At 41.0% G+C, this 25,039-nt stretch overlaps 2 protein-coding genes across 8 annotated transcripts in view; one reads left to right on the top strand and one right to left on the bottom strand.

The window, feature by feature from the left end:
• Window positions 1-15,281, bottom strand: part of LOC104337485 (arg8-vasotocin receptor) — a 29,154-nt gene extending 13,873 nt beyond the window's left edge. The window contains exon 1 of one of the 4 annotated variants that reach the window (XR_012764946.1): window positions 15,098-15,281. Coding sequence is in view for 2 of the 4 variants with exons in the window: in XM_075429406.1 (XP_075285521.1) it covers window positions 574-1,489 (916 nt within the window). In the remaining 2 variants the exon portion in view is untranslated. Of the gene's footprint in view, window positions 1-573; window positions 9,278-15,097 lie in introns of those variants that run through there. The other 3 variants (XR_012764945.1, XM_075429406.1, XM_009943426.2) reach the window with 3 other exon arrangements.
• Window positions 15,282-15,503: 222 nt separating this feature from the next.
• The window catches only part of PNPLA8 (patatin like domain 8, phospholipase A2), a 41,546-nt gene continuing 32,010 nt past the window's right edge, over window positions 15,504-25,039 (top strand). Inside the window, exons 1-6 of one of the 4 annotated variants that reach the window (XM_075428232.1) lie at window positions 15,505-15,633; window positions 16,652-16,724; window positions 17,012-17,868; window positions 18,696-18,845; window positions 20,079-20,230; window positions 21,996-22,090. In XM_075428232.1, the coding sequence (XP_075284347.1) occupies window positions 17,035-17,868; window positions 18,696-18,845; window positions 20,079-20,230; window positions 21,996-22,090 (1,231 nt within the window). In that variant the 5' untranslated portion in view covers window positions 15,505-15,633; window positions 16,652-16,724; window positions 17,012-17,034. Of the gene's footprint in view, window positions 15,634-15,778; window positions 15,947-16,047; window positions 16,070-16,651; window positions 17,869-18,695; window positions 18,846-20,078; window positions 20,231-21,995; window positions 22,091-25,039 lie in introns of those variants that run through there. The other 3 variants (XM_075428229.1, XM_075428230.1, XM_075428231.1) reach the window with 3 other exon arrangements.

Here is a 25,039-nt window from a genome sequence, read left to right as displayed (position 1 = left end):
GATTAATCTTGTTTACGACATGGTGTTCTTTGATATCTCTCTCGGACTTGCTTTTTTTGCTTTATAAACAGCTGCTTCACAACTTTTAATTGTTTCATAGTGTACTACAGAGATTTCATCAATATGATTTCAACATTCCAAAAAAAAATCAGATGTCTTCTAACATCGGTATTCTATTCAGTAAATAAGAAATCTTTACTTTGAATAGTTAATTACTCCTTTTCAGCTCAAGAACACAAAATACTGCTGCTATAATATCCAAACCTCTAAAAGTCTCAACCCTTGCTGGAGCAGATGATACTTTTCTGTGCTGTTATTAATCTTTAAAACATTAATCACTCAAAACATACGCACACACACAAAATACACACTTCTATGATGCTTTGATCACAGAACACATGATGTTCTCCGTACCTAATTAAACATAGCAGATAACCAATCCAGGATTTTCTTTTTAATCACACTCAAATGATCACACATAACTTTTACACAAAAGCAAAGTGTAAATATAAAGCAATATAGCAATGTGCTAGCCTGCTACAAAGTTATGAATGAGGATGGAGAGTATCTTACCTTCGGTCACAACACTGGGGAACCACACAGACCACAGCTGTGCAATGAAGAAAGGTGACCAACAGAGAACATACGCAACAACTGTCACCACCGTCATTTTTACAGTCTTGATCATAGCTTTTGAAATACAGTTAACACTGCTGGCTCGGGATGGCAGGACTTGCTTCTGATTTGTTACTTCATATTCATTCTGTTTTTTCACATATATATTTCTTTTGATTATTTTGCAAATCTTAACCTGGCATGTGATCAGGATGGCTGAGGGAATGAAGAATATAACTACAAAAATCCAAGTCACATATGCCCTTGGGCCCCATGGCTGAATAAATTCACCCCAGCATTCAAAGATATCTGGAGATATTTCAGTCTTAGAAAAGATAAATACCTGCGGTAGGCTAAGAATCAGTGATATAGACCAGCTGGTGCAAATGGGGATGTTCCAAAGAGCTCTCTTCTTTTGGAAAGTGACCATAGGGTAGCAAACCGCTTGATATCTGTCCACTGTCATGACCACTATCATGTAAGTAGAGGCAAACATGCCCAGCAATTGCAGATACTTGATAATTCTGCACAAGAAATCTGGCCCTATGAAAACATCTGTAATATCCCATACGAGTTGAGGCAGCACTTGAAAAAAGGCTACCACTAAGTCAGCGATGCTGAGGTGAAGCATAAATACATACATCCTAGAGAGCTTCTTTCTTCTTCGCCACAGCACCAGTATAAGAATAAAATTGCCCACAGACGCTGTCAGAAATATGACCCCCAGTACAGCAATCTCTACTTGAGCTAATTGCTCATCTCTTTCTGGTCTTCCAACAGGATCTGAATGATTTGTCAAGCTCAGAAATCTGTGAGGAGAAGGACTCTCAGTCTGATGTGTGTTATCCTGCACAGGAAATGAAAAATTCTTCATAGTGCACAGAAGCTACTTACAGTAGCTGCTACTTGCGACTCGGGTTGACAGCTGTGAAGTACTGGCTAGTAAACAAACCAGCCTGGGTTCAGGTTTCCGTATATCTTCAAGCAAATCTCCTCTTGCTTGCGTGAACTAAAGCAGTGGGACCTGGATCTTGATAAAATTCTGTCTCTTGCTGGCGTGCAAAAAGGCTTTATATAGGCTCCCAGCAGACACAGCCTTATGTAACTGCAGAGCCCTCGGGTAGGCTGCCGGGACCGCAGCCAATGGCAGACCGAGCAACACAATTGGGGGAAATATATAAATAAAAGGCAAACTTCAGAGGCTCAGCGTAATTCAATTACTCACTTCAGTCAAAGCCTGAACTTGTAAATAGCCGTGGCCAAAATCATACTTACGTGATCTTACTCGGGAGAGTTCTTGCAAATGTTTTTTTATGCAAACCAGAAGTGCAGGCTTTGACTGAAGCGGGAGGAATGTTTATACGTAGACGGAAAGTTGGACCCCTGAGCTCAGGCGCATCATAACTGCAACTCTCCCGGCTCCTGGGGCACGATCACATTCTAAACGCAGCATGAGACAAAGAAATGCATTTTTCCATAGCTTTTTTTTTCTCTTCTCTTCTCTTTCTTGCAGTCACCTGATTCAGAAAAAAAAACCCAAAAATACTTTAACTGCCCTAAAAATAGTTTTTTTATTTCAAGACAGGGTCAAGACTTAAAGTTTTTTTCTCAGCAAAATGAAAAATAACACATGTGAAATACATGACTTTTAATGGGACTGTGAGTCTACTGAGAATTGAACAGAAAAATAAGTGAAAATCCAGTGGGAAATTCAACCAAGGAAAAGGTCTCTACAATGAAACAATTTCAAAGGGTCTCTATTCTACTCTAGAGCTAAAGGCTGGGAGGTCATTTTTCCGTACCTAATCCTTTTTATTTTTGTGAAGTAGTATCATGACCACAAGAATTTCACTGTTCTTTGATCTTCCAGTATCACTTTTGGATATTGTTTGTGGTAGATATGAAGAGAAATTTTAATTTAATTTTATTTTTTTCCTTCAGTCTGTTTTCAATCACAAATGATGGATTTAATAAAATGAATTAATTAAATATGAAAGATAACATGTATTTGTATGCAACCTTCTCTGAAGCTAGAGCATTCATATCCTTTTAGTTACAGTGGGGAGACCGGTAATTTGAAGTCTTTCTGAAGATGAAACTGATATGGTTAAAAGTATGTCCATGCTGCATGTATAGTACATAATACTGCGTCTACACTGATTAACTGCTGTGATCATGACTATGTTATAAAACCAGCTGAGGAATCTCACAAACAGACTACCACCTCTTTTCATGTTTTCATGTATCACCAGACAGGGGAAGGGCAAAATTCATAAACAGGATGCTGAGAGAGACTACAAGGGCTTATAAAAACAGTGTGATCTCTTTTCTTTCCCTCTTTCCTCCTTCCATTCCACCATGCGACTGACGTGAATATGTCAAGCAAGGGCAAGACTCTGAGAACAGACAACAGACAAGATGAACAACCTCCGGAAACTTTGCCACCAACAGTAGCTATAAGTATCCATAATCCAGATTTGGCTGAACACTGCTGCAGCTGCCTGAGTCTACAATGACTCTTCTTTATGACCATGTTGCAAAGAGTATGAATCATAACAACTTAATCTAATATATCTGATAATTTTTTTCCTAAATGTAAGTGTGTTTATGGAAAACTTGGATTCCTGAGGTTGTTTCCTTCTAGCTTTCCCCTCAGTTCAGAATCTATCCCCATTAGTGGGAAACAGCACAGCAAGACCATAAGGGAACAAATGGTTTTGCCTTCACCAGGCAACTTCCAGAAGAATAACTGAATTGGCCACAGATCAAGAAGCCCTGGCAATTCTGCTGATGGCAAACACTGCAGTGCAGAGAAGGCTGGCTGATCTCCAGTTCTGCCTTCAGATGGGGACAAAATTTCAGGTTTGTGCTCCAAAATAATTTACTTTGACCATCCTCACTCCATGAGCTAACAAAAAGCCAGGTGGGATCTTTAGTCTTCTAGCAAGATACTGGGTAGCCATCTACATCTAGGCAGAGCTAGGACTAAGTGGGTTGAAACAGGAACATGCTGAACAGAAAACTAAGCTCAGGGTCAGGCATGGAAGATAAATTTACATTTCACGATCTGAAAGACGAACAAGGAATTATATGTAAAAACACCAGAATATGCAACACAAGTCACATCTGGGATACTATTGGAAGACTAACCAGAATATAGTACCTGAAGCATATATTTGTATGATTTTCACAATGCATAATGTATGGCTAGACATATATTTCAGGAAAATGTGTTTTATCACATACATCTAGACTAGTTCAACAAGATCCCTGGGAACAGGCAGCTCTTCCCAGGCACACACACGTACACAGCACACGCTGTCTGGGCAGCAGACATGCTATAACTGATGTCAGACCCAGCATGTGGACACAGGTTAAAGGGCAAGCACACTCTGCAACAAGTAGCCTTTGCCATGTTTATAAATAGGGAGGCGGCCCTCTTTGTACAAGTTTTCCTAGTGATGTAAGACTCTATCTTGCGTATAATCAGTTCAATATATGTTAATAGTTTCGTAACTTTGTAATTGTGCCCTTTCCAACTTTTTCATCCACACTAGCAGACATTCAGGATAATATTGAAATTGAATCCACTCTGGGCATATAATTCACTGAGAAAAGAAAAACAGGATAATAGATGAAAATGTTTAAGTAGTCTTAGCTGTTCTTTTAGTCCAACAGCGTAACTCCTTTTGCCCAGCTTAGCGTTATTCCAAATCATATCTGTCCAAGTTAAATTCTTTTCCTAAACTACTTACTTTCAGTAGTGTGGGAAGGCACATTTTAATTAACTTCCACTGAAATTCTCAGCGTGGGCTTTCATCTAATGTTTATTGGTTAGCTGGTAGGAAGGGTTCATCTCATGGATTAAGACTTAAACTTAGGCATTTGCTTAGAAACACAGAATCACACAGCTGCTCGAGGCAGGCACAACACGGAATTCAGGCCAGTTTACTTAGAGTTTGCCCAGTCAGGTCTTTAAAACCTCAAAGAGCTTAGACCCCAAAACCTCCCTGGGTAATTGGTTGCAAATGCTTAATTATTTTCATTTCCACAGCATGGGAGGAAGGAAGAACCCCTCCACAGATGGCATCTGTGCAGTGTGCTGGGGGCAGATCCATCTGATATCTGTCTGATGCTGCACAGAAGCAATGTTCCCAGAATTGGAAGGGACCTAAGATTTCCACACTATCTATATTCCTGGGTTTACCCTATCTTATGAAAACAGCTATTTCACCACACCCTGGTGCACAGCACAAGCCTAGCTCACTCAGCCTCCCCCACCAACTTACATCTTCCAGCCCTTCGATCATCTTCACTGCCCTACACTGAGCTGACTCAAGCTCATCACACCTTTCCTGTGCAGGGGCTCCACAACCGAAGCTAGTGCTACAGACGTGGTATAACGCGTGCTGAGTAGAGGGGAATAACCGCTTTCCTCTTCCTACAGATTATGTGTGAGCCCTGTGTCCCAAATTCCATCACATGCAAAGGAAATCAAGGCTTCAGTTCAGTGCCCAAATGCAGGTACTGAGTACTGAGTTGCCCTAGGGTATACTGAGCTGGCCCAAGACTCATTTAGCATGGGTTTTACCCTATCGTTGTGTTAGGATTGTACAACAATTTAATTTTATAAAGTCTTTCCATGCAGTTTCCTCAGTGTATTATTTTTAAATATATCTTGGAAGATGAGATATTGCCTAGTTTGCTATTATTGTCATGATTTGCAAAATTCCAACACCATCCAAATAACAATTCCTTCATCCTTCCTCTGGCATTTGATACTGTAAATCTGTGGTCCTGTCAAATAATCCATGTGAATTTACTGAGGCTATACAAGATGTAAATCAGCTAAGCATTTTTTCTGTACCTGTAGCTGGGTAATCATTTCAAGTCACTTGGTTGTTCAAAGAGATATTTTCGAAGCTTGGATTTAGGCAAACCTCAGCCACAATTTCTCCTGTGGTAACAATACTGACTATACTAGCCTGAGTATCTTAATCATAGAATCACAGAATCATAGAAATACTGGTTGGAAGGGACATCTTGAGATCTTCCTCCAGAGCGTAACTGCCGATTGAAGTGGAACTATCACCATTACTAGATCAGGTCAGACGCAGCTTTGTTGAGCCACGTCTTGAAATCCTTCAAGTATAAAAATTCCACCTCTCTGGGAAGCCTGTTCCAGTGCTCTTGGTGAAGAATTACTTCCTAATGTCCTTCGGAACCTCCCACAGTGGCCATTGTCCCCTATTAGATCACATGCCACCACTGAAGAATTTTGTTCCGTCAACTCCGTAGCTGCCCTTAAAGTACTTATAGGCTGGTATTAGACTACTCCTTAACCAAATCTTTGTCACACTAAACAATCTTTGTCTTCCAAAAACTGCATGAATTACAGAGCATTGCAGATGTTTTTAGCTAACCCAAGCAAGGAATATATGCTGAAGCAGAAATACGTGCATTTTCATTTTAAAACCACTCCACCAACTTCTAAAAACCAGCAACTGTTTCATCTCCTGACAGACATTACTTATTAAATACAACTTGTGAAGATAACAGGTTTGAACTCTCTTACTTCGGAATACATAAACAAGTTCTAAAAAGTTCCTATTGAAGAAAAGATCAAGTGGAAAATACCACTGTCTAGGTTTGATTTAAGAAGCCCAGGTCTGCCCTTTTCTCTGTGAGACTCTGTAGATCTGAAGAACTAGTAGATTATTGCTACTGCACTTGTCAAGTCATGAAAATCAATTAATTAAGAAAAGCAAATTTTCGCATGGTTGGCTATGTCTCTAGAGAATTTTAGAGAAATCAAAAATTATTTCTTTAGTGCTGATGTGTTTCTATTTCTTTTCAAACATTAAAATCTAAAAACCAGATACCATAGACCTTACAGGGTGGAAAGGACTAGAGTGTGCAATAAAAGTTTCAGTTATCAGGAAGATGGAAGAAACATTTACTTCTTAATATATTTTTATATAAATTTACTAGCAACATATTCTAGGGTAGATAAAAAGAGTTAACATAGTATTGATTTCAAGTTGCCCTGGTGATAGAGAATACATCCAAGGAGATGTATTAAGGAATGTAAATACATACCAGTAGCATGAAATGTAACAAGAACTCCTTCTGGAAGTAGTAAAATGGTTAGCAAATGGATTCTTTCATACAGGAGATCAGCGAAAGTTACACATGAGCACTGTTCAATGATTTAGCCTGTAGCATGGATGCACTTGCAGCAAGGCAGGTTCATATTCTTCAGTATTCAAATATCGCTTATTTCCAGAATGTGGTGGATAAAATACTTCACTGTAAGGCATCTTTACTGGACTAAAATTATGTACAACTTTTTGCTGCCATACTGGTACAATTTCCTACAGTTCTGGTTTCTTAAAGAAAAAAATCCCTCCACTAATTCAATAGTTATATTAACATATAACTTTGAACCAGGCTTCATGATTCACTCCAACCCTATGGAGTTAGAAAGTTACTAGAGAGGGTCTATGGAACTAAAGCAGCTTCAAATGCAACAGCTAAAGCCAATGTGCCAACAAAAGACAGAGAAAAATATATTGCAGATAGCACATATACAATCATGCAATGTGGGCAGCTACTAATGCTGTTGTCATGACAAGCAAAGACACAAAATGATGACTAGCGTCAACCACTCCATTCCTCAGAAAGAGTTAAGCTTCGATTTGGACAAAAACCCATTTGGGCAGGAAGGAGAACTTCTAGGGAAGCCAAAAGACTATTAGACAATGATGTCAGAACAACCCAAAATCTCATCAATTTCCAGTCAAGACACACTACAAATTACCCTTAAGTTCTCAAATTAACAGTCATGAACATGGGACAATGTTCTCTCCTGATAACCCTGTTTATATACCGAAAGTGGAATTTAAACCCTTCAAAGCAGATCTAGCTCTCAGTTGTGCACATGCCTATGTTTTGTGTGTGTTTGTATGTGCGTCTATGTGTGTGCAAAAGCTTCACACACACGACCTGGATGCCTACCACTTTCTGTGAAACTATGTTCACTTCCAAGATGAGCAGGTTAACCGTGTATTTAAAAGAAGGGGAAATTACTTCAGTAAGATTAAAAGCTTCTTAACAACAAATCTAGCTTTATATCCTTAAAACAGCACTGCAACACATCAAACTGCTACAATTACTGTTATGCAATATTTTGGAACAAGACTCTCCTAAATTAAGTGCATCCTTCAGTGGGAATTAGCCACAGGCACTAAAGCCAGAGAAAAAACAACAGCTATGGGCCCCCTGTGACTTGTAACTAGGCATGCCCCAGGTACTCATCGTAAAATACTACCACTAACTACGTACATTACTACGCACCTCTTTTTAATCCCTAAGGAGATTATGTCTGAAAGAATAACGTTTTAACCTGCTTCAGCAAAAGCTTTATTATTCAACAGCACTGACCTCATTTTTTGGGCATGTTTCTGATTTCAGGGATGTTACTGATAGTAGCGGTTGAGAGTTCCACTCGGCCCAAAGCCTGGAACTAGTTTGCATAATTCATGTTTTTGATAATTGAATTATCTTCCACAGATTGTAAATCATTCTCTAAATAATGCCTTTTCCCCATTGCTGTTGCTAAATGTTGTGCAGCTTTAATAAATAGTGTGTACCTGTACAATACTGAGCTTTTACTGGTACTTCCACAACATTCATGGGGCTAGTTTAAGTTGAGATAGAAATAAATCATTATAAATCAGCTACATAGGCTAGCGCCAAAAAATGTCTTTTTTATTTGCAGCATTCCAGACAGTCTGGGTTCTCTACTAGGGCACTAAATGGCCTGCCAGCTCACCTGCCACTGAGGCTGTGGAAAACAACTGACAGATAAGGAGCGTCACCAAGGCTGGTCAGAGCAAACAAAAATGGAGAAATAATGTGTTACTTCAGGAGAAGGAACTATGATGGACTGTTTTTGAAGAAAAACGACATAGTACTTTTTCCACAGATGATAAGTTACAAACAGAGTTTTTTAATAAAGGGAAAAATGCTAAGATGGAATCCTGGTCTGGTGCAAAGGTCAGACATATTTCAATGTTTTAATTAAAAGACAAAGTAAATAGCAATGACTCAGTTTCTCTGACAATACTGAATAAGCAATTGTAAACAACGAGGACAGTGAATTAATTCCAGTGGACCTAAAGAGACTGTGCGTTTTGACCTCCTTCCATTCATACCAAGCACTTTGGCACTTGCACAATCATACTCTCAACCAGACGCTGCGGTAACGAAATTCACATCTGTCAGCTCTCGAGTGCTGAACGACAACAGAATAACTGTTCAAGTAATCACAGGGGGCTGAAAAGGAATTATAATATGACCTCTAGCATGAGTCTGAATTGCAAATGCTAAGTTATCAACTGCATTATTCACAATTACTATGCAATTATTTGATTAGTACACACTTGGTTTTAGCAGCTAGATTTCTAGAATGCACAAAAGTGCTGATCAAGGCCGAAGCCCATTGATTATGAGCTGTGGAGGCTCACAGAAAATCACAGCCAGCTGTGTAAAAGGCTTCAGGCACCAACTCCCCGAGCAGAATCCAGAACCCTGATTTAGGGATCCAAGCTCCTTTACATTGTGTGGGAAGCAGGAAACTACTTAGACTTTGCAAAGTAGAAAAATGAACAAAGGGGGGCATAGGAGTCAACTCCAAACTAGAGCCGAGTACCTTTACCCATTCAAAATGCAGAGCCTGCACCTATGAAGGTGCCTTACAACCATCCCTTCAAGGAACAGGCTGGGACTTGCCCAGTTCTTTCAAATGGAGTGAGAAAATGGAGGTCCCTGGGCAGGGAGAGGAGGAACAGCAGTAATAAGCAGGAAGAAGAACAGGAAGAAGGTCATTGACAACATCCAGTATAACCCTATTTTCAATGGAAAACTTGCCTAGGTGATGAAAGAAAACAGGCTCAGCCTGAGAAGGTTTAAATACACATTTCTGTTTCCCTGAGAGAAGTTCCTGTTCACCAACTAATTGGCAAAGCAGAATGGAAAATGCTTTCTCCTCTTGTTGAAACTAGCTGACCATGCACAAAAGAATGGAAGACGAAACCCTGGAAAAAAAGGATGTAGTTCTGTCTCCTTGTGGCTAAAGCACTCCCACAGGAAGAGGAAGGCCACAGTCTGGTGTTCGGTCCTATATATACCTTTTATACCAAAAGTTATTGCATAATAATCTGAGGAACCAAGACCAGAAACTATGGCCATCCCTGTCGATGACTACCTAACCATGAGGAAGAAAAGTCATATTTACTTTTACATATACCCTTCTGTTCCAGTACACTTACTTTTCTCATCTCGAACAACCCCAACAGGAAAGACACCATGGGAATAACTCGAGGCTTTCTGATCACAGTTCATACAGCTGCCCACACTGCCCAATGCGGCACCAAAGAGAGCCAGGCTGACGTGGAGTCTGTGCAGCCACAGTAACAGCACAGAGAGGGAAAGATGTGTGATTTGGCGGGATCTCTTACGGCTCTAGTATTGTATATGCACATTGCGGCTGAACAGCAATGAAGTCTGTGCTGGTTATTAGCCCCATAAATGCACTACACATCTATGCATAACAGGCAACGCAAAGCAAGTTTTTGTAAAGCAATTCCAGACTGTCTTGTTAACTAACAGCACCTTGTGCATGCACAGAGAGCAAGTGCCTTCATCCACGGTGCAGACAGCAGCTCAAATCCTGCAAGCAGCCACGTTAGTGTGGTGCTGCAGCTCAATGAACTCACATTTTGATGTGTCATTCAGTGTGGATGTACCCTTGGGGATTCTGACCCTCCTGTACACTTGTTTTGGAAAATCTGGGAAGGGAATGAGGTAACAACGCAAATATTCACTGGCTGCTAGGTGAACTGGTTACGTAATATTTATACAACAATTTATAATATTCTATGAAAATAAGTTGCCTCCTTAGCAAACGTGCTACTTCCATAATATTTTCTAAGATTCAGTGACAATAAGGAGCAAACCAGCCTAATTACTTTAGCTGACTGATCTAAGACAAAGATACAAAGCAGTTGCAATGTAAGTCTTCTATCACCTGCTTTTTGGATTTACGGAAGGCAATTTCACAACCATGTTACTACCTGGCAAGGACGGTTTTCTCTGAAAGTTTCTCCTCTGTTTGAGTTGTTTAAGCCTTTCTAAGGCTTCAAGAATTTTTAGTTCTTTTTGACGAGAGCAAAATATTAAAGGGAAATAATGGAGATAAAAAAGTAATACGAAAATAACGTAGAAATGTTCCATTTGATTATTTGCAGTATTTGTTCCAATAACCGCAGCCAAAAGGCTGCAGGAAATATGCACGCTATCATAATCACATCATTTGCGTCTGTGTCCAATGGTCTTCATTCGTATTATTTTGAGAACTTCAGTGAATGCTCATTCAAGTTTTAAGCTAATATTTCAGTATTGTCGCTGAAAACAAGGAAATGTTTTCCCACTTTTGTCTGCCATCTAGTGTTAAGAAGCAGAATAGCTGTGTTCCGCGTTTACAAAGCTTAACCTACTTGGGAGTGGTACACAGCTTCTGCCTATGTCATCCTACGCTGATGAAAATAGAAAACTGCATTTTCCCTAAGGCTTAATTGAAGATGTTAGATTTAAGTAATTATCCCAGGCACCATCATTAACAGAATACTACCCTATCAACCTATGTTAATTTGTCACAGTGCTTGCAAATACTTGGGGTATTTTTAATTTGTTTGAGTCTTTTAGGTGACAGTGCTCTGTTTCCAGGATACCACGCATAATCAATATGGCAAGCAAAAAAAAAACCAACCCTGCCTATATATACTGAAATGTTATACATATTTATAACTCCTTTATATCAAATCTAAAGTGAAAGTATATGCAAAAATACTTTCTCAGAATTAATATCTCACCCCTAGAAGCTGTTCTATTCAAGTTTAATTCATCTAAGCTGAAGTCATGGAACAATAAAGAGTAAGATTTAATTTTGTAAAGAGTTCCAGAATTAATTAATTTCAGTGTGTTTGCGCCACCTTTTATAGTAAAGGAGGCTGTAAAAAAATTGAAAACTTCCATATTTCACAGATTGGGAAAGAGAAACCTAGAAAGGCAAATTTTGGAACAAGTACTTCTGGTAAATATCCCGTTTTTAGCAAAGTACCTCATAATGCATTATGACTTTCTCCCCAAGTAGCAGCCCAAGACAAACATACAAATGGGGATGTTAGAAATAATGAATGACATTTAAAATATAGCATATATATAAATAAACATAGTTAACTCACTTGTAGTATGGACATCACAATACTTTGGCTATAACGTGACAAAAATCATGTACACCAAAGAACTCTCTTTCATTAAAGTAGGCAGATTCACCACAATTTTGGAGCTGTAATTTGATTTACAAAAGTTTGCATCTTACCTACAAAAACATGTATGAACATGTATGTCGAGCAAATGTTTTGAAAGCCTTTGATTTTTTTAATTAAGTTACAAGGATAGCACCCATTAAAATCAAACTACTTTCAGTATTAACCTAAACTGGAAACTGTCATGTTTTAAGGGACCACGCTGACAGAGCTTGAGTGCTGGGTATGTAACCTAATACAGATCAGAAAAAAAACCATCAATAATCACAACGAATTCTTGCTGGAGACTTCCCATGGAAAGTATTGAAATGAAAGTATTTTTAAAACTGTTAATGTACATCCTATTAAAATGTATCTCAAAATGTGATAACAGGATCATTTCCACACTAGGTGAAAGCTACTGTAATTGGAGCTAGCCACCCCCTGAATACCGCAGGTGGATTCATCTCTCTTCTATAAGAAGTAGGTATTTAGTCAAATGGGATGCCTTAACACAAATTTGAGATCATTTCTTCTTAATGTCATGACAGCAATAAAGAGAAGACCAAATTGCCAAAATGTATGAGGAAGGTGTGGATGTGGAATTTGTGCCTGGGAATACAGAAATTTATCTTTTTTCATTCCAGTGTTTTTGAGTTCTTTCGGAGAATTGTGTGGTTGTTTGGAGAAGCTGATGAATGATGGGCCTCTGAACATGTCAGATCAGAGCGGCTTGTTCATCCTCGGGGAGAGCTGTGTGGCAAGAACACGTGGGTTTGCGATTAGACCTGAAATGTAAAATCCTTGAACCTTTTCCTTATCAGAGGTATGAAACGACATACCATTGTACGTATCCCAGCCATGGGACGAATGTCTGAGCAGGCACAGCAGAGAATTTTACGACGAGATTACGGGAGAAGGTGTGACTCTCGAGCAAGGAGCTACATGCAGATAAAAGGGATCCGCTGCCACCTACCTCCAACACCTCATTTGCCAGTCAGAGAAGCTTCATGTAACCAAACTTCCTTCTTACTGAAGTTGTAGGACTTGTTCTGCCTAACCCTTTGTTGTCATAAGAATGCAAGTTAGCCTGTTTAAAGCCAGCTCAGATTGTGGCTTTCAGATGGGCCACTGGTTCTTAAGCCATTTTAGGAGATCCAATTCAGTTCACCACATTGGCAAGCAAAGGAGAGTCCTGGGGCTTGCACAAGGGCAGACACAGCTGGGGAAGCTGCTTAAGCTAACACTGCTACCACAGTATAAAGCCTATCAGCACTATGTTGCTCTCATAATAGTAAGTGGCCTTTACCTGAAGAAAGTCATACAACAACGAGCAGCAAAACCTCCCTGCTCAGCTACATCTGGCATTCAGGGCAGACACCACTATTGTTTGAGCCATGTGGTTTAAAAATGAGTTTAACCATTGATAATGAAATCCCATGATGAATTAAAGAATAGCAGCCAAGTCTTAAAAACAGCTGCCAGGAGTAAACCATCACTAGGTAATACAACCAGATATGCAGTCATCTGCAGACAAGGCAGGCAGACCTTACCTGAAGAACAGGCCACTGTAATCCAAAAAGCAGCAACTCTGAAAGTGTTTAGAAGGGAACAGATGAGCACCTGGATGTGAACCACCACTGTGCTGTGCCAAAAGGACCCTAGATAATATGTGACTCATGAGCTCTTTGTGGCCACCGAGTACTTCACTGAGGAAGTGATACCGGAATACTGCCTTTAAGTCTTGCCTTGATACTATTTTAAGTGTGCAAAAATGTCATTGCATTTGGTTTATGCAACAAGGTTTTGGTAGTAGGGGGGAGATAGCAGTGGCTTCCGTGACAAGACACCCAAAGCTGCCCCTGTGTTGAAAGGAGACAGTTCCAGCCAGCTCCAAGACGGTCCCACCTCTGGCCAAAGCTGAGCCCATCAGCAACGTTGGGAGTGTCCCTGTCAACATATTTAAGAAAAGATAAAAATTGCTGTGCAACAGCAGCTGGGACAGAGGAGCGAGATGATGTGAGAGAAACAACTCTGCAGACACCAAGGTCAGTGAAGAAGGAGGGGCAGAAGGTGCTCCAGGCGCCAGAGCAGAGATTCCCCTGCAGCCCATAGAGAAGACCATGGTGAGGCAGGCCGTGCCTCTGTAGCCCATGGAGGTCCACAGTGGAGCAGATATCCATCCGCAGCCTCTGGAGAACCCTACACCAGAACAGGTGGATGTGCCCAAAGGAGGCTGTGACCCTGTGGGGAACCCGTGCTGGAGCAAGCTCCTGCCAGGACCTGCGGACCCATGGAAAGAGAAGACCAGATCGGAACAGGTTTGCTGGCAGGGCTTGTGACCTCAGTGGGGACCCACGCTACAGCAGCCTGTTCCTGAAGGACTGCACCCCGTGGGAGGGACCCACGCTGGAGCTGTTTGTGAAGAGTGGCAGCCCGTGGGAAGGACTCATGCTGGAGAAGTTTGTGCAGGACTGTCTCCTGTGAGAGGGACCCCACACTGGAGCAGAGGCAGAGTGTGAGGAGTCCTCCTCCTGAGGAGGAAGGAGGGGCAGAGATAATGTTTTATGAACTGACCGTAACCCCCACTCCCCATCCCCCTGCACCGCTCAGGGGGAGGAGGTGGAGAAAATTGGGATTCAAGTTGAGCCTGGGAAGAAAGGAAGGGTGGGAGTAAGTTGTTTTAAGATTTTATTTCTCATTATCCTTCTCTGTTATCAACTGGCAATAATTTAATTTCTTTAAGTCACGTCTGTTTTGCTCAAGATGGTACTTGGTAAGAGATGTCCCTGTCCTTATCTGAATCCACGAGCTTTTCATCAATATTTCTCTCCCCTGTCCTGTTGATGGAAGAGAACCAACAGAGCAGCTTGGTGGGCACCTGGCATCCAGCCAGGGTCAACCCACCATACTGACAGGAGTCAGAAAAGGAACTACAGATTATGCAGTTCAAATTCATAAAATATCCAAGAGATGAAGAATGTCTTGCAGTGGGAGATGTAGAAAGTTCTATCTGTTCAATCTATTAAAAATATATGATAATAATTACAACATGCCGTGAATACAAATTTTCCTTTAGAGAAGAAAATACAAGGTAAGAAAATGAATTTTACCTTTGTGAGAAAGAACGCAAGCAGCCGACTGGGACCTGAAACCACAGGCAAAACGTTACCTTCCTAATGCCCAAGGCAAGGCGTTCGCCACCCTACCGAGGTACACAGCGCATCCGCCGTCCTTTGCCACCGTCACCCCAAGCTTAAGCAACTCCATAAAAACAGTGTTTTACCCCACCCCCCCGGGTAGATCCTCCCTCCTCCTCCGTGGCCCGGCCCGCCCTGGCTGCCCCCTCCCCAGCCACCGCCCGTTGCGCAGGCGCAGCAGCCACGGCCGTGACCTCGCCCCGCCCAGCCCCGCCCCTCGGGCCGCCGTGCCACCAGCCGCGTCACACCCGCCCCTCGCTCCCCGCCCGGTGAGGTGCCGCCGGTCTCAGCTGTTTCCGGCGTGCGGGGCGCGGCGCAGGCGCAGTGGCGCGGCCCAGCCGCCCGTACCGCCGTCCGCCTGCCTGCTCCGCCTCCGTGGGGTGGGGTGGCGGCACGCGGGCCGCCCTGCTCCGGGGCAGCGGGAGGAGGCGGCAGCCGTTGCCCAGCAGGTACCCGCCGCCGGGCCGGGCCGTCCCGGGGGGGGGGGGGCGTTAAGGGGGCGGGGCGGGGGGGGTCGAGCGCGTGCCGGGCACGCGGGGCCCGCGTGCGTGAGGCAGCGTGGGCGGGGGGAGGCGGGCCGGGCCTCGCCGCTTGTTTACGCGGCTGCGCTCGGAACCGTTTCCGCGAAATGGCGCAAGGCAGAGCTAGAACCCGCCGCCCCTCCTGGGGCGGGACGCGGCCCTGCCCCTACATAGCACCGCGCATCCCGCGCAACCCCGGTGGCGGTGATCCGGCGGGACGACCGGCGGGCGTGAGGGAGCTGTGAGTCGGGACGCCCTGGGCTGGGGGCTGCGCGGCCTCCCCGGCGCTCGTCGCGGGCGGTGGAGCTTGCCGTGGGGCAGAGCGTGGCGGGGCAGGCCCCGGGGGAGGCCCACGGGGGAGCAGGTACCCCCCTGCAGGTGGTGGGTTTGCTCCTGCGGGTCGTCTCGTGTAGCGCGGAAAGTTCCGATCCTCCCCAGAAACGTCCGTCTCTGTGGAGTGAGGGCTGTGCGCTGTCCTGAAATCGCGGGACCAGAAGGTTTTGCTGAACTTGTGGCTTTGTGCTGAAGCTTTGCTCGAATAATTGGTGTCCCCTGGGAGGAATTCTGTGAAGGGATGGTACTATAATGGCAGTCCCATTTGAGCTTTGATCTCTGCACAAGATAATTTGCTAAAAAGATACAAATTCCTTTTTATGGGAAAGACCGGTAAGCAATTTTATATACATCACTAAATGCTTTTTGACAAGTGTTGCATATTGCTCAAGAGGGAGTTAAACAGGCCTTTAAGAAATAACGTGTTGAAATTAAAATGTTGGGATCGAACTACCAAATGTCCTGAGCAGTAGATATCCCCATGAGACTGTTTTATTTTTTCAATGAAGACACTCAAATCAATAAGCTGCATCTGCTTTAAGCAACTCTGTGATTTTAGTTTAACTTGTTACTGGTTTGGGGTTTCCATTGTTGTTTTTTTTTTCTCTTTCAGATAACACCGTGATACGAGACTTATTTATTGAAATGTACTTTCTGGAATGAAGTAGTCAAGCAACATAGAAAAGGTGTAATTATTTATAAGTAATGACAGTTCATTTATATTTAGACGCATATTTGTTCTTTGTGCTTAACCCAAAAAGTCTTTGGTGGAAGCAAAGAGACAAATACCTGTGTTTGTATAGACCTAAAGTCTGCTGGAGGATAAATCATGCCATTCACCCGAGAGTTTTTCATACAAGCGAGCCTCGGTGTAAATGGGCCAGAAGCAGAACATTTTGGTATAACAAATACATTTATAGCCATGACTTTTTGTGCTACGGAGTTTCTAAACTTTTAACTTCTTCTTCCAAAGGACTTGCAAAAGTGAACAGTCGCATGTCACGAATTAAGAATACTATAGAATCGGTTTCAAAGGCAGTGTCTGGCACTCACAGTGAACTGGTTTCACGGATAGCTCGGTTGAAGTCACACTCGGATACTCTGGGAAAAGCAAATAAAAGTAATGCAGATGCAAGTAGCATCAATGCAAATCTAGAAAATGATAAACAAGTCACACATGCCAGAAATCAGGAGGATTGCAACAGAGGCCCAGCTGCAAAGAAATCTACTTGTGCAAATGTAAACCTGGAGTCTATGTTAGTGAGCTCAAGTGGCACTAATCAAGATAATCCAGAAGATTCAGTGTGTACTAAACCCCACCTTTTTCATATAAGCTACTTTTCTACAAATTTTGGAGAGACTTACAACTTTGTAGCGGATCACATTAACTGGTACTTTAACAATAATTCTGTCATGGATCAAGAGAAAAAAAGGAATGCCTTATTGCAGGACTCTAAAAGTGAAGAGAGGAATAAGCTTAATTTGTCAGAAAATACCATAAGGAGTGAAGAAAAGACAGTGAATTCAGCAGCTACTTTAGCTCCTGAAGCAGAGAGTCTGGGTGCTGAAAAGACAAGTACTGCCCTTCCAGTTTCCACCAAAAAAAGTATTGCAAACTTTCTTTCATATCCCAGTAACAGCGTACAAGCTTTTGTAGACAGTTACATCAGTGGATTGGTTCCCAAGTTAAGATCTGATACGAAAGCTGTTTCACAAGAAAAGAGTAAACAGCTGGAACAAGAAGTGCCTGAGAAGGATGAGGAGGACAAGGCAAAAGAGGCTAAGGCCGCAGAAGAGCGGGAAAAGCATCTGTCTCTTCAGAGAGAAAAGGCAAGTCTTTGTTCAGTGTTATTTCTCTACCTAATATTTCTATGTGTATTTTATACAAGTGTAGATATACACATATATGTGTATATACCTGCATTTAAACTTACATATACAGTTACATGCATATATACTTAAATAAATGATTATATATCTATGTATGTAGTTACATATGTATGTATATACATATGTATGTACACATACATAAATGTATATGTACTTATTATGTATGTACACATACAAACTATGTAAACGTATACATGGTATAAGTTATATGTAAACTCACATATACATAGATGTACTTACAAAGAAATATATAAACATGTGTATACATATAAAAATGTGTATATACTTTTTATATAAGTAGGTCTATGTATATGTAAATTTTTAGATCTAAAGTGTATATAGTACATGTGTGTAGTGTATATGTGTGTTTAGTTTATATGTATGTATAGAGAGAGTACATAAACAGAGATTGATTTAGTTGCACTTTTTTTGTTGTAGCTATAGCAGTCTTGCACTCCTTCATGGTCCAAATACTATGATTTCCGAGTTGCCCTGAAAATACGTCTGAGTACGTGCAGACACATGTTTGTTTGGTTTATGGTTGCTGGAAGCATTATTTATTTATTTTTCTAGTAAACAAAGAAACAAAAGGTCGCCTGTTTACGTTTAAGCAATGCTTTCTTGGAACCTGTAGCAGATCTCTAGTACAACATGCTGTCCATTACTTCTGAGAAATCTTGAAATAACAGTTTGGAATTAGTCTTGACAAACTTGACACATTTCTGAGAGTAATTTTATGTTATTTGTATAACTTTATCTTTTTTTAGATTATTGCAAGAGTGAGTATTGATAACAGGACTCGAGCTTTAGTTCAAGCGCTACGAAGATCCTCTAATCCAAGAGTCTGTATCAGCAGAGTTGAAGAACTGACATATCATCTTCTAGAATTTCCAGAGAGCAGAAGAGTTGCTATTAAGGTGCAGTCTTTATGCCTAGGAAAAAAATTAATATCTGACAGACGATTGACGTAGAATAACATAAAACTTTCTTCTGTGCTTTTGTGGACTAGTCATATTTTCTATTTGTAAAGATTACAATGTGAGTATCTCTTTATAGCTTTTTTTTTTTAGCTGGTTCAAGCAGATTCGTCTGCAAACTATCAGTAGTTTAGCCAAAGGCTCTTATGATTGCAGTGTTTCATTTTAGAAGCATACAGCGTTGTTGTGTGGATAGACAGTATAGCTTATTCTAGTGGTAGACAAAGGTGGTACACTCTGTGCTCTTTCGCAATTGACCGGATGGGAATGTACGGTACAGTTGATCTCCGTATGCACAACAGTTTTTATGCTTGTTCGCATGCTTCCTTCAAAGAGAGATGGCAAGAGTGGAGTATAAGCATCAAATAAGTTCACGTAATCTGGTCCAGCTCATTCTCTTTCCTGCAGTGAGGGTACAGGAGGTGGGTGGTAAACTATTGTAGCGGTACTAGCCAAATCACAGCATTTGTTAGTCCCCTGCCTTTTTCCACAAGATGTGACGAATGTGTGACATAGATTGTAGAATTGCTGGAAAAGAGAGTTTTTGGAATGGAGTGCAGGCCAGATGAATCATCCAGGCAGGACATAGGTCGGGCACCCACATGAGTAGGTGTGAGTTACTGTATTGTGAAAGAGTACATTCGCTACTCCCATTTTGATGATAATACTCTAGATCTTTATGATAATAATTGCAAATTTTGAAAGTTTTCAGTGTGAGGAATTTTAATTTTTATTTTGTTTTAATGTTAGTGTATTTTGAAGGCATTTCCTGTTTTGAAATAATGTGGTACATACGCAGCAGAATCTGGGCTCTTAGCTGTACATGGTATGCTCCGTACTTGAGTTTCTATTTGACCAATGTGACATGAACATCAATAAAACTAGATTGCTGATAAATGTAGCTCTTCTAGTTATTCAAAAGATTTATGTTTCACCTCGATTGTTTAATTCTTATAGGCAGTTACTTTAGCAGTGAGGTCTGTACTACATAATAGAGTCCTTTCTTTCCCTTGTTAGAAAGAAAGATGAGTAAATACACGTTTAAATACATTTTCTTCTGAGTTTAAGTAGTATATTACTTTTATACTTAAATGCCAAACTATTAAATTTAAGTATGGATTCTTTTGATGTAAACATATAGTTAGAATGAAATATCTTTGTACTTATCAAAAGGAAAAATTAATCCCGTGCCTACTGCGACTGAGACAGGCAAATGATGAAAGTCTTCAGGCTGCTGTTAGAGAGACTTTAGCTATAATTGGATATACAGACCCTGTGAAAGGCTGGGGAGTTCGAGTCCTTGCTATTGATGGAGGAGGAACAAGGTAAAACCTCTGTTTTATATACTTGTAGCCTTTTTCATACTGCAACTGGAAATAAAATTTCAGTTTCTCTTTGGTAAGTTTGTGCCCAAAGATGCAGTTTATGATTTACAGTTCTATTACGTTTGACTATCCAGGTGGTGGGTATTATATTTCTATGCATTTGTTCTTAAATTTCCATGCATTAGTAGTCCTGTGACACTGAAATTACCCGTTTAAAGTTGATTACACGCTTAGGTGCTTGCATTGGCTCTTTCTCCTTTTGGGAGTAAATTAAATTGTTATTTGAGTTAGTCTGCTCGCAAGTCTAACCTCAGAAATACAAAATTGGTGTGAAGCACTTGAAGTAGTTTATATTCTTACGATTGTGTTGTGTTGTACTTTTCTGGAGTGTGACCTGCCCTAGCAGGACTGCTCTTATGAAACAATGAATAGTTTGGTGTTGAAAGCTGTTCTGTCCGTGCTGTTGATGTATGTTTTTTTCTACAACTAATGCTTTTTTTCTGTTTCTTAACTTACGCGCCACATGTCCTTATTTACGTGTGCTCTAGTTATGCATGAATTTATGCACCTACCACATGTAAGGAGTAGTAGCAGAAGTCTGCTTGTTAAATTTGAAGTCTGATGTTTACTAAAAGCTGTGTTTTCAGGCATACTTGAAGAAATATTGTTGGCAAATATTTACTGATTCACAAGTCTGTATTGGTAGAAAGTGAGTTATGAAGTCATTGCAGAAATACAGTTTCACGAACTGTTTGTTTCCCAATAGTATTTCTTTACTTGCATCAAAATCGGTTGTCGTCAGTAAGGAGTAAGTGCATGTCACGACTTCAGTATTTACATTTCCAAAAGTTTGGGTAACCAATAAAAATTTTACAAAGTGGAAAGAAGAATGCTTCACAGATAGCAGCACGATGCCTATATGTATAAAGTGTGTTAATTTTTCTGTCAGATTTCTAGGGGAGTGACGTTTTAAGACACCTGATCTTTAGGAAGGAGTATCTACATCTATGATGCTAAATGAGAGAAGTCCAGAGAGTGAGCCTGAGTACTGACTGCTGGCTATTGTGGCCCTTAGTTGGCGATGTTCAGCTGGTTATAGTTTTGGACTGGTTTGACTACTGCTCTTCAGCACAAGCCAGGATAGATCTGGAGGCACCATGCAGGAGGTGCCATTCTCAGCAGAATGTGTTGGCAAGGTGGCGCTTGGTTTGGCTCTCCTTTTGCCATACACCGTTCTCTAGCTCTAGCCCAGCAGAGTTAGCACCTCTGCATGCCAGATGCTGTTTCATGCTGTAGAAGCACAAGTCTGATGGTTTGGAATGCATCTCTCCCGCTATTTCAGATACATTGAGCTGAGGCAAAAAAAAAACACAGAGAGAAAAATACTGTGCCCCACGGGGTATTATATAGCCCTATTAAGACCAAGCTTTAAGTGCTGTGTGGTATGGATGCAGCTAAAATCTGAGTCTACATCTGCAGAAGATGATCATCCCTGAGTCTTTACTGTAAAACAGTAAGGCTACAAAACATGATGGCTGTAGCTGTTGAGTACAATTTTTGGTATGCCTGAAAATGTAATTTATATTTAGTATTCATAATTCCATCTTAATATTGTTCTGCTACTCTTTCATTCCCTGAAATATTCAGGATTCTTACTGCTGTAGTTATTCAGTTACAATTAGTTATACTTAAGCAAAGGTGGGCTTAATTAGAGCCATGTAAGATAAAACTACCATTGTATGTGAAGGGGATTTTTGTGTTTCAGGGGTTTAGTTGCGCTTCAGACTCTGCGGAAACTAGAAGAGCTAACTGGAAAGCCGATTCATCAACTTTTTGACTACATTTGTGGTGTAAGCACAGGTAATTGTTAAGCCACAAGTTGGAATTTTGCTATCAATGTAGTGAAAGTACATCTAAGAATAAATGTAGATTTTGCAGAACTTGCTGGTTTCCGACCTGGAGTGTAAGATGGGATAGTACAGATGTGATTTCTAAAGTCTTTCATTTTTCTTTTGAATAAGAACTTTGGGTGATTCATGATACACTTGTAACTTCAGACTAATTTATCATTTTTTCAATGAATATGAAACCTTCATTTTGCACACAGATACAGGTATCTTAGAAGTTTATGGGGCTTTACAGACAGCTAAGGTAACGTCCCTCAGGGACTGATACTGGGCCAATAGTGTTTCCTGTCTTTATTAATAACCTGCACAGCAGGACAGAGAGTGCCTGTAGCAAGATCTTGGATGATCTGAATTAGAGGAAGTGGTCAGGGCAGTGATGCCTGCTGTTCAGATTGGCCTGTACAGGCTGGAGAGATGGCTTGACAGGAACCACCCGAGGTTCAATAAAGCCAAGTACAAGGCCCTTTTTAGGTGGGCTGACTGGCTAGAAACCTGCTTTGCAGAAAAAGCCTTGGTCATCTTGAAACAAGTTGAACATGAGTCATCAGTGTACCCTTGTAGTAAAGACAGCTGGCCATGTGCTGGCTTGTATGCATAAGAATATACCCAAGAGATTAAGGGTCTCTGGCCACTGTGTGTCTAGTTTTTGGCTCCTCAGTAAACCCTTTATCTGTTGGGTACGTTCTTGCACATACTGAGTGAGTCTGGCAGAGGACCAGGTAGATGCTCAGGGGACTAGAGGTCATGACATGTAGGGAGAGAGTGCAAGAACTGGGTTTATTCAGCCTTAAGAAGGTTTAGGGGAGGCCTCATTACTGTTTCAACTAACGTGAAAATACAGAGAAGCTGGAGCTAGACTCTTCTCGAGGGTGCACAGTGATAGAAAAAAAAGCCAAGAGACAAGTTGGAATATGGGAAGTTCCAATTCAGTATAAAGGAATCACGTTTTCCTTGCAAGGATGGCCAGTCACTGGAAGGAGTTGCCTGCACAGGCTGTGGAATCTCCATCCCTGGAAATACTCAAAACTCTGGCTGAGTAAGTCCTGAATAACCTGTTCTAGTTGAGCCTGTTTGAACAGGAGGTTAGACTAGATGACCTCCAGAGGTCCCTCCCAGCCTTAATTACTCTCATGACTCAATGATAAGTTGCTCCTCCCTAGGAAATAGGAAACTCTGAAGCATATGTTTCTTTTTTGAAAGACAGCCACTTATTTCAGAAATGATGCTAGATCAGTAGCAGCATTGTCCTGATTTCTAACATGGGAGTTATACTGTAGTTCAGCATCTCAATTTCCTTTAGAAACCTGCATTCTTAATTTTCTTTGCACTATAGTTATTTTCTATACAGTTGAATTCAGAAATAACATTAAGTGCAGACCACCACAAGTAGATATGATGTTCGTGTTGCCAGAGATTTGCTTAATAGGCCCAAAACAGTAGAGAAGAGGAGAATGTTTGTGTCCACTAGACAGAATTTGTTTGTAGGCACAATATAGTACTCTGCTTTACATTTTTAATAGTCTTTGGGAAAAAATCCTTTGTTAGTTAATTTAGCAGTAAGTGGTTGATTCTTTGGAAGTCAGTTTCACTACAAAATACTTCTCTAATGTCTTCTTCAGTCATGATAAAGACAGTTTATCTTTGATAGAGAGGCATTGTGTTCTTAATTCGATCCCACTGCTCTGATTAGAACTAAGTTTGTTCTTAATTCTTCATCAGATTTTGGGTTTTGTAACTGCTAGCTAGTACTTAACATGTTCTTTTAAGCTTGGTTTACACTATCAAGCTTTTGTCTGCGGTAGCCCAGCTTGCAATAATAGGTGACAAGACATGGCTGGGAGAGGTTGTACATACCTGTCAGCATGTGCTAGCAGTGCACTTTGCCATTTCAGTTTGTGTTGATGGTCCATATGCCAACAGGATTTCCAGAAGCTTGCAGCTGGATGAATTGAGGTTTACAAGAGTGATGTATTAAATGATAGAAAGGATGCCATTTGTGCATTGCAGTTCTCTTTTTTTTTTTTTTTTTTTTTCTTTTTTTCCCCCTGTGCTTTTCATATCTCCTAATATCGTTTAGCTGCCTTGGAGGTTTAGAAATAATCAGTTTACTGTGAATTCAGCATCACAGAGTCTGTCTTTGTAGTTAGCTTCCCTGTACTTCGTTTCACTGGTTGTCATAGGATATAAACACAGGCAGTCACAGGGAAAGGTCACTGTAATGGGACCTGCATGCATAGGTCTCTTACCTATTGCTGAGCACGATATCTGGGCATGGAAGCACCAGAAAATCTGCAAGCACATACAATGCAGTGATGGCCACTGAGCTTTTTTTAAGGGTGAACTAAGTTAATGTAAATTTTGTACTGAGTTTGTGCCTGTTCTGTGCAAAAATCTGAACGTGAAAACAAGGCAGTTGAGCGGAAGATGTGCCATAGCCCCATGAACTGAGCTGCTAGGAATTCTGTAAGTGGGGGTGATTATCACTGTTGTCTGGAGTATGACATGCCTTCATAGATGCACAGAGCACTTAACCCACTGAGGACAACTTATCTGCAGGTATGCTGTGGATGTGGCTTGTATGTTCTTTTCACCGCTCATGCGGTCTCCCAGCATATCAAAGATATTCTCAATAGTGATGCAATTACAATTCAGTCACAGGGAGCAGTTTATAACATCAAGAGTATATGATCAGGTAAATTGCATACTACCACATTTTCAAATGTGCTGGCCTGCTCCAAGGCTTCTAAAATTACATTTTTTTTCTAGATTTCTATATTGAGCTAATAATTAGTGGCATTCAAATGACTCATACAAGGGATTCGATCATTGACCTTCTGTGATCAAAGGTTCTCTAAGCGTATTGTTTACCAGTCCATTTTTCCACAAAGACATCTGAATTGTA

The sequence above is a fragment of the Opisthocomus hoazin genome, chromosome 8, assembly GCF_030867145.1.
Source record: "Opisthocomus hoazin isolate bOpiHoa1 chromosome 8, bOpiHoa1.hap1, whole genome shotgun sequence".
NCBI lineage: Eukaryota > Metazoa > Chordata > Aves > Opisthocomiformes > Opisthocomidae > Opisthocomus > Opisthocomus hoazin.
Note: the sequence above shows the minus strand (reverse complement) of the source record. Positions and strands in the feature narration are given on the sequence as shown.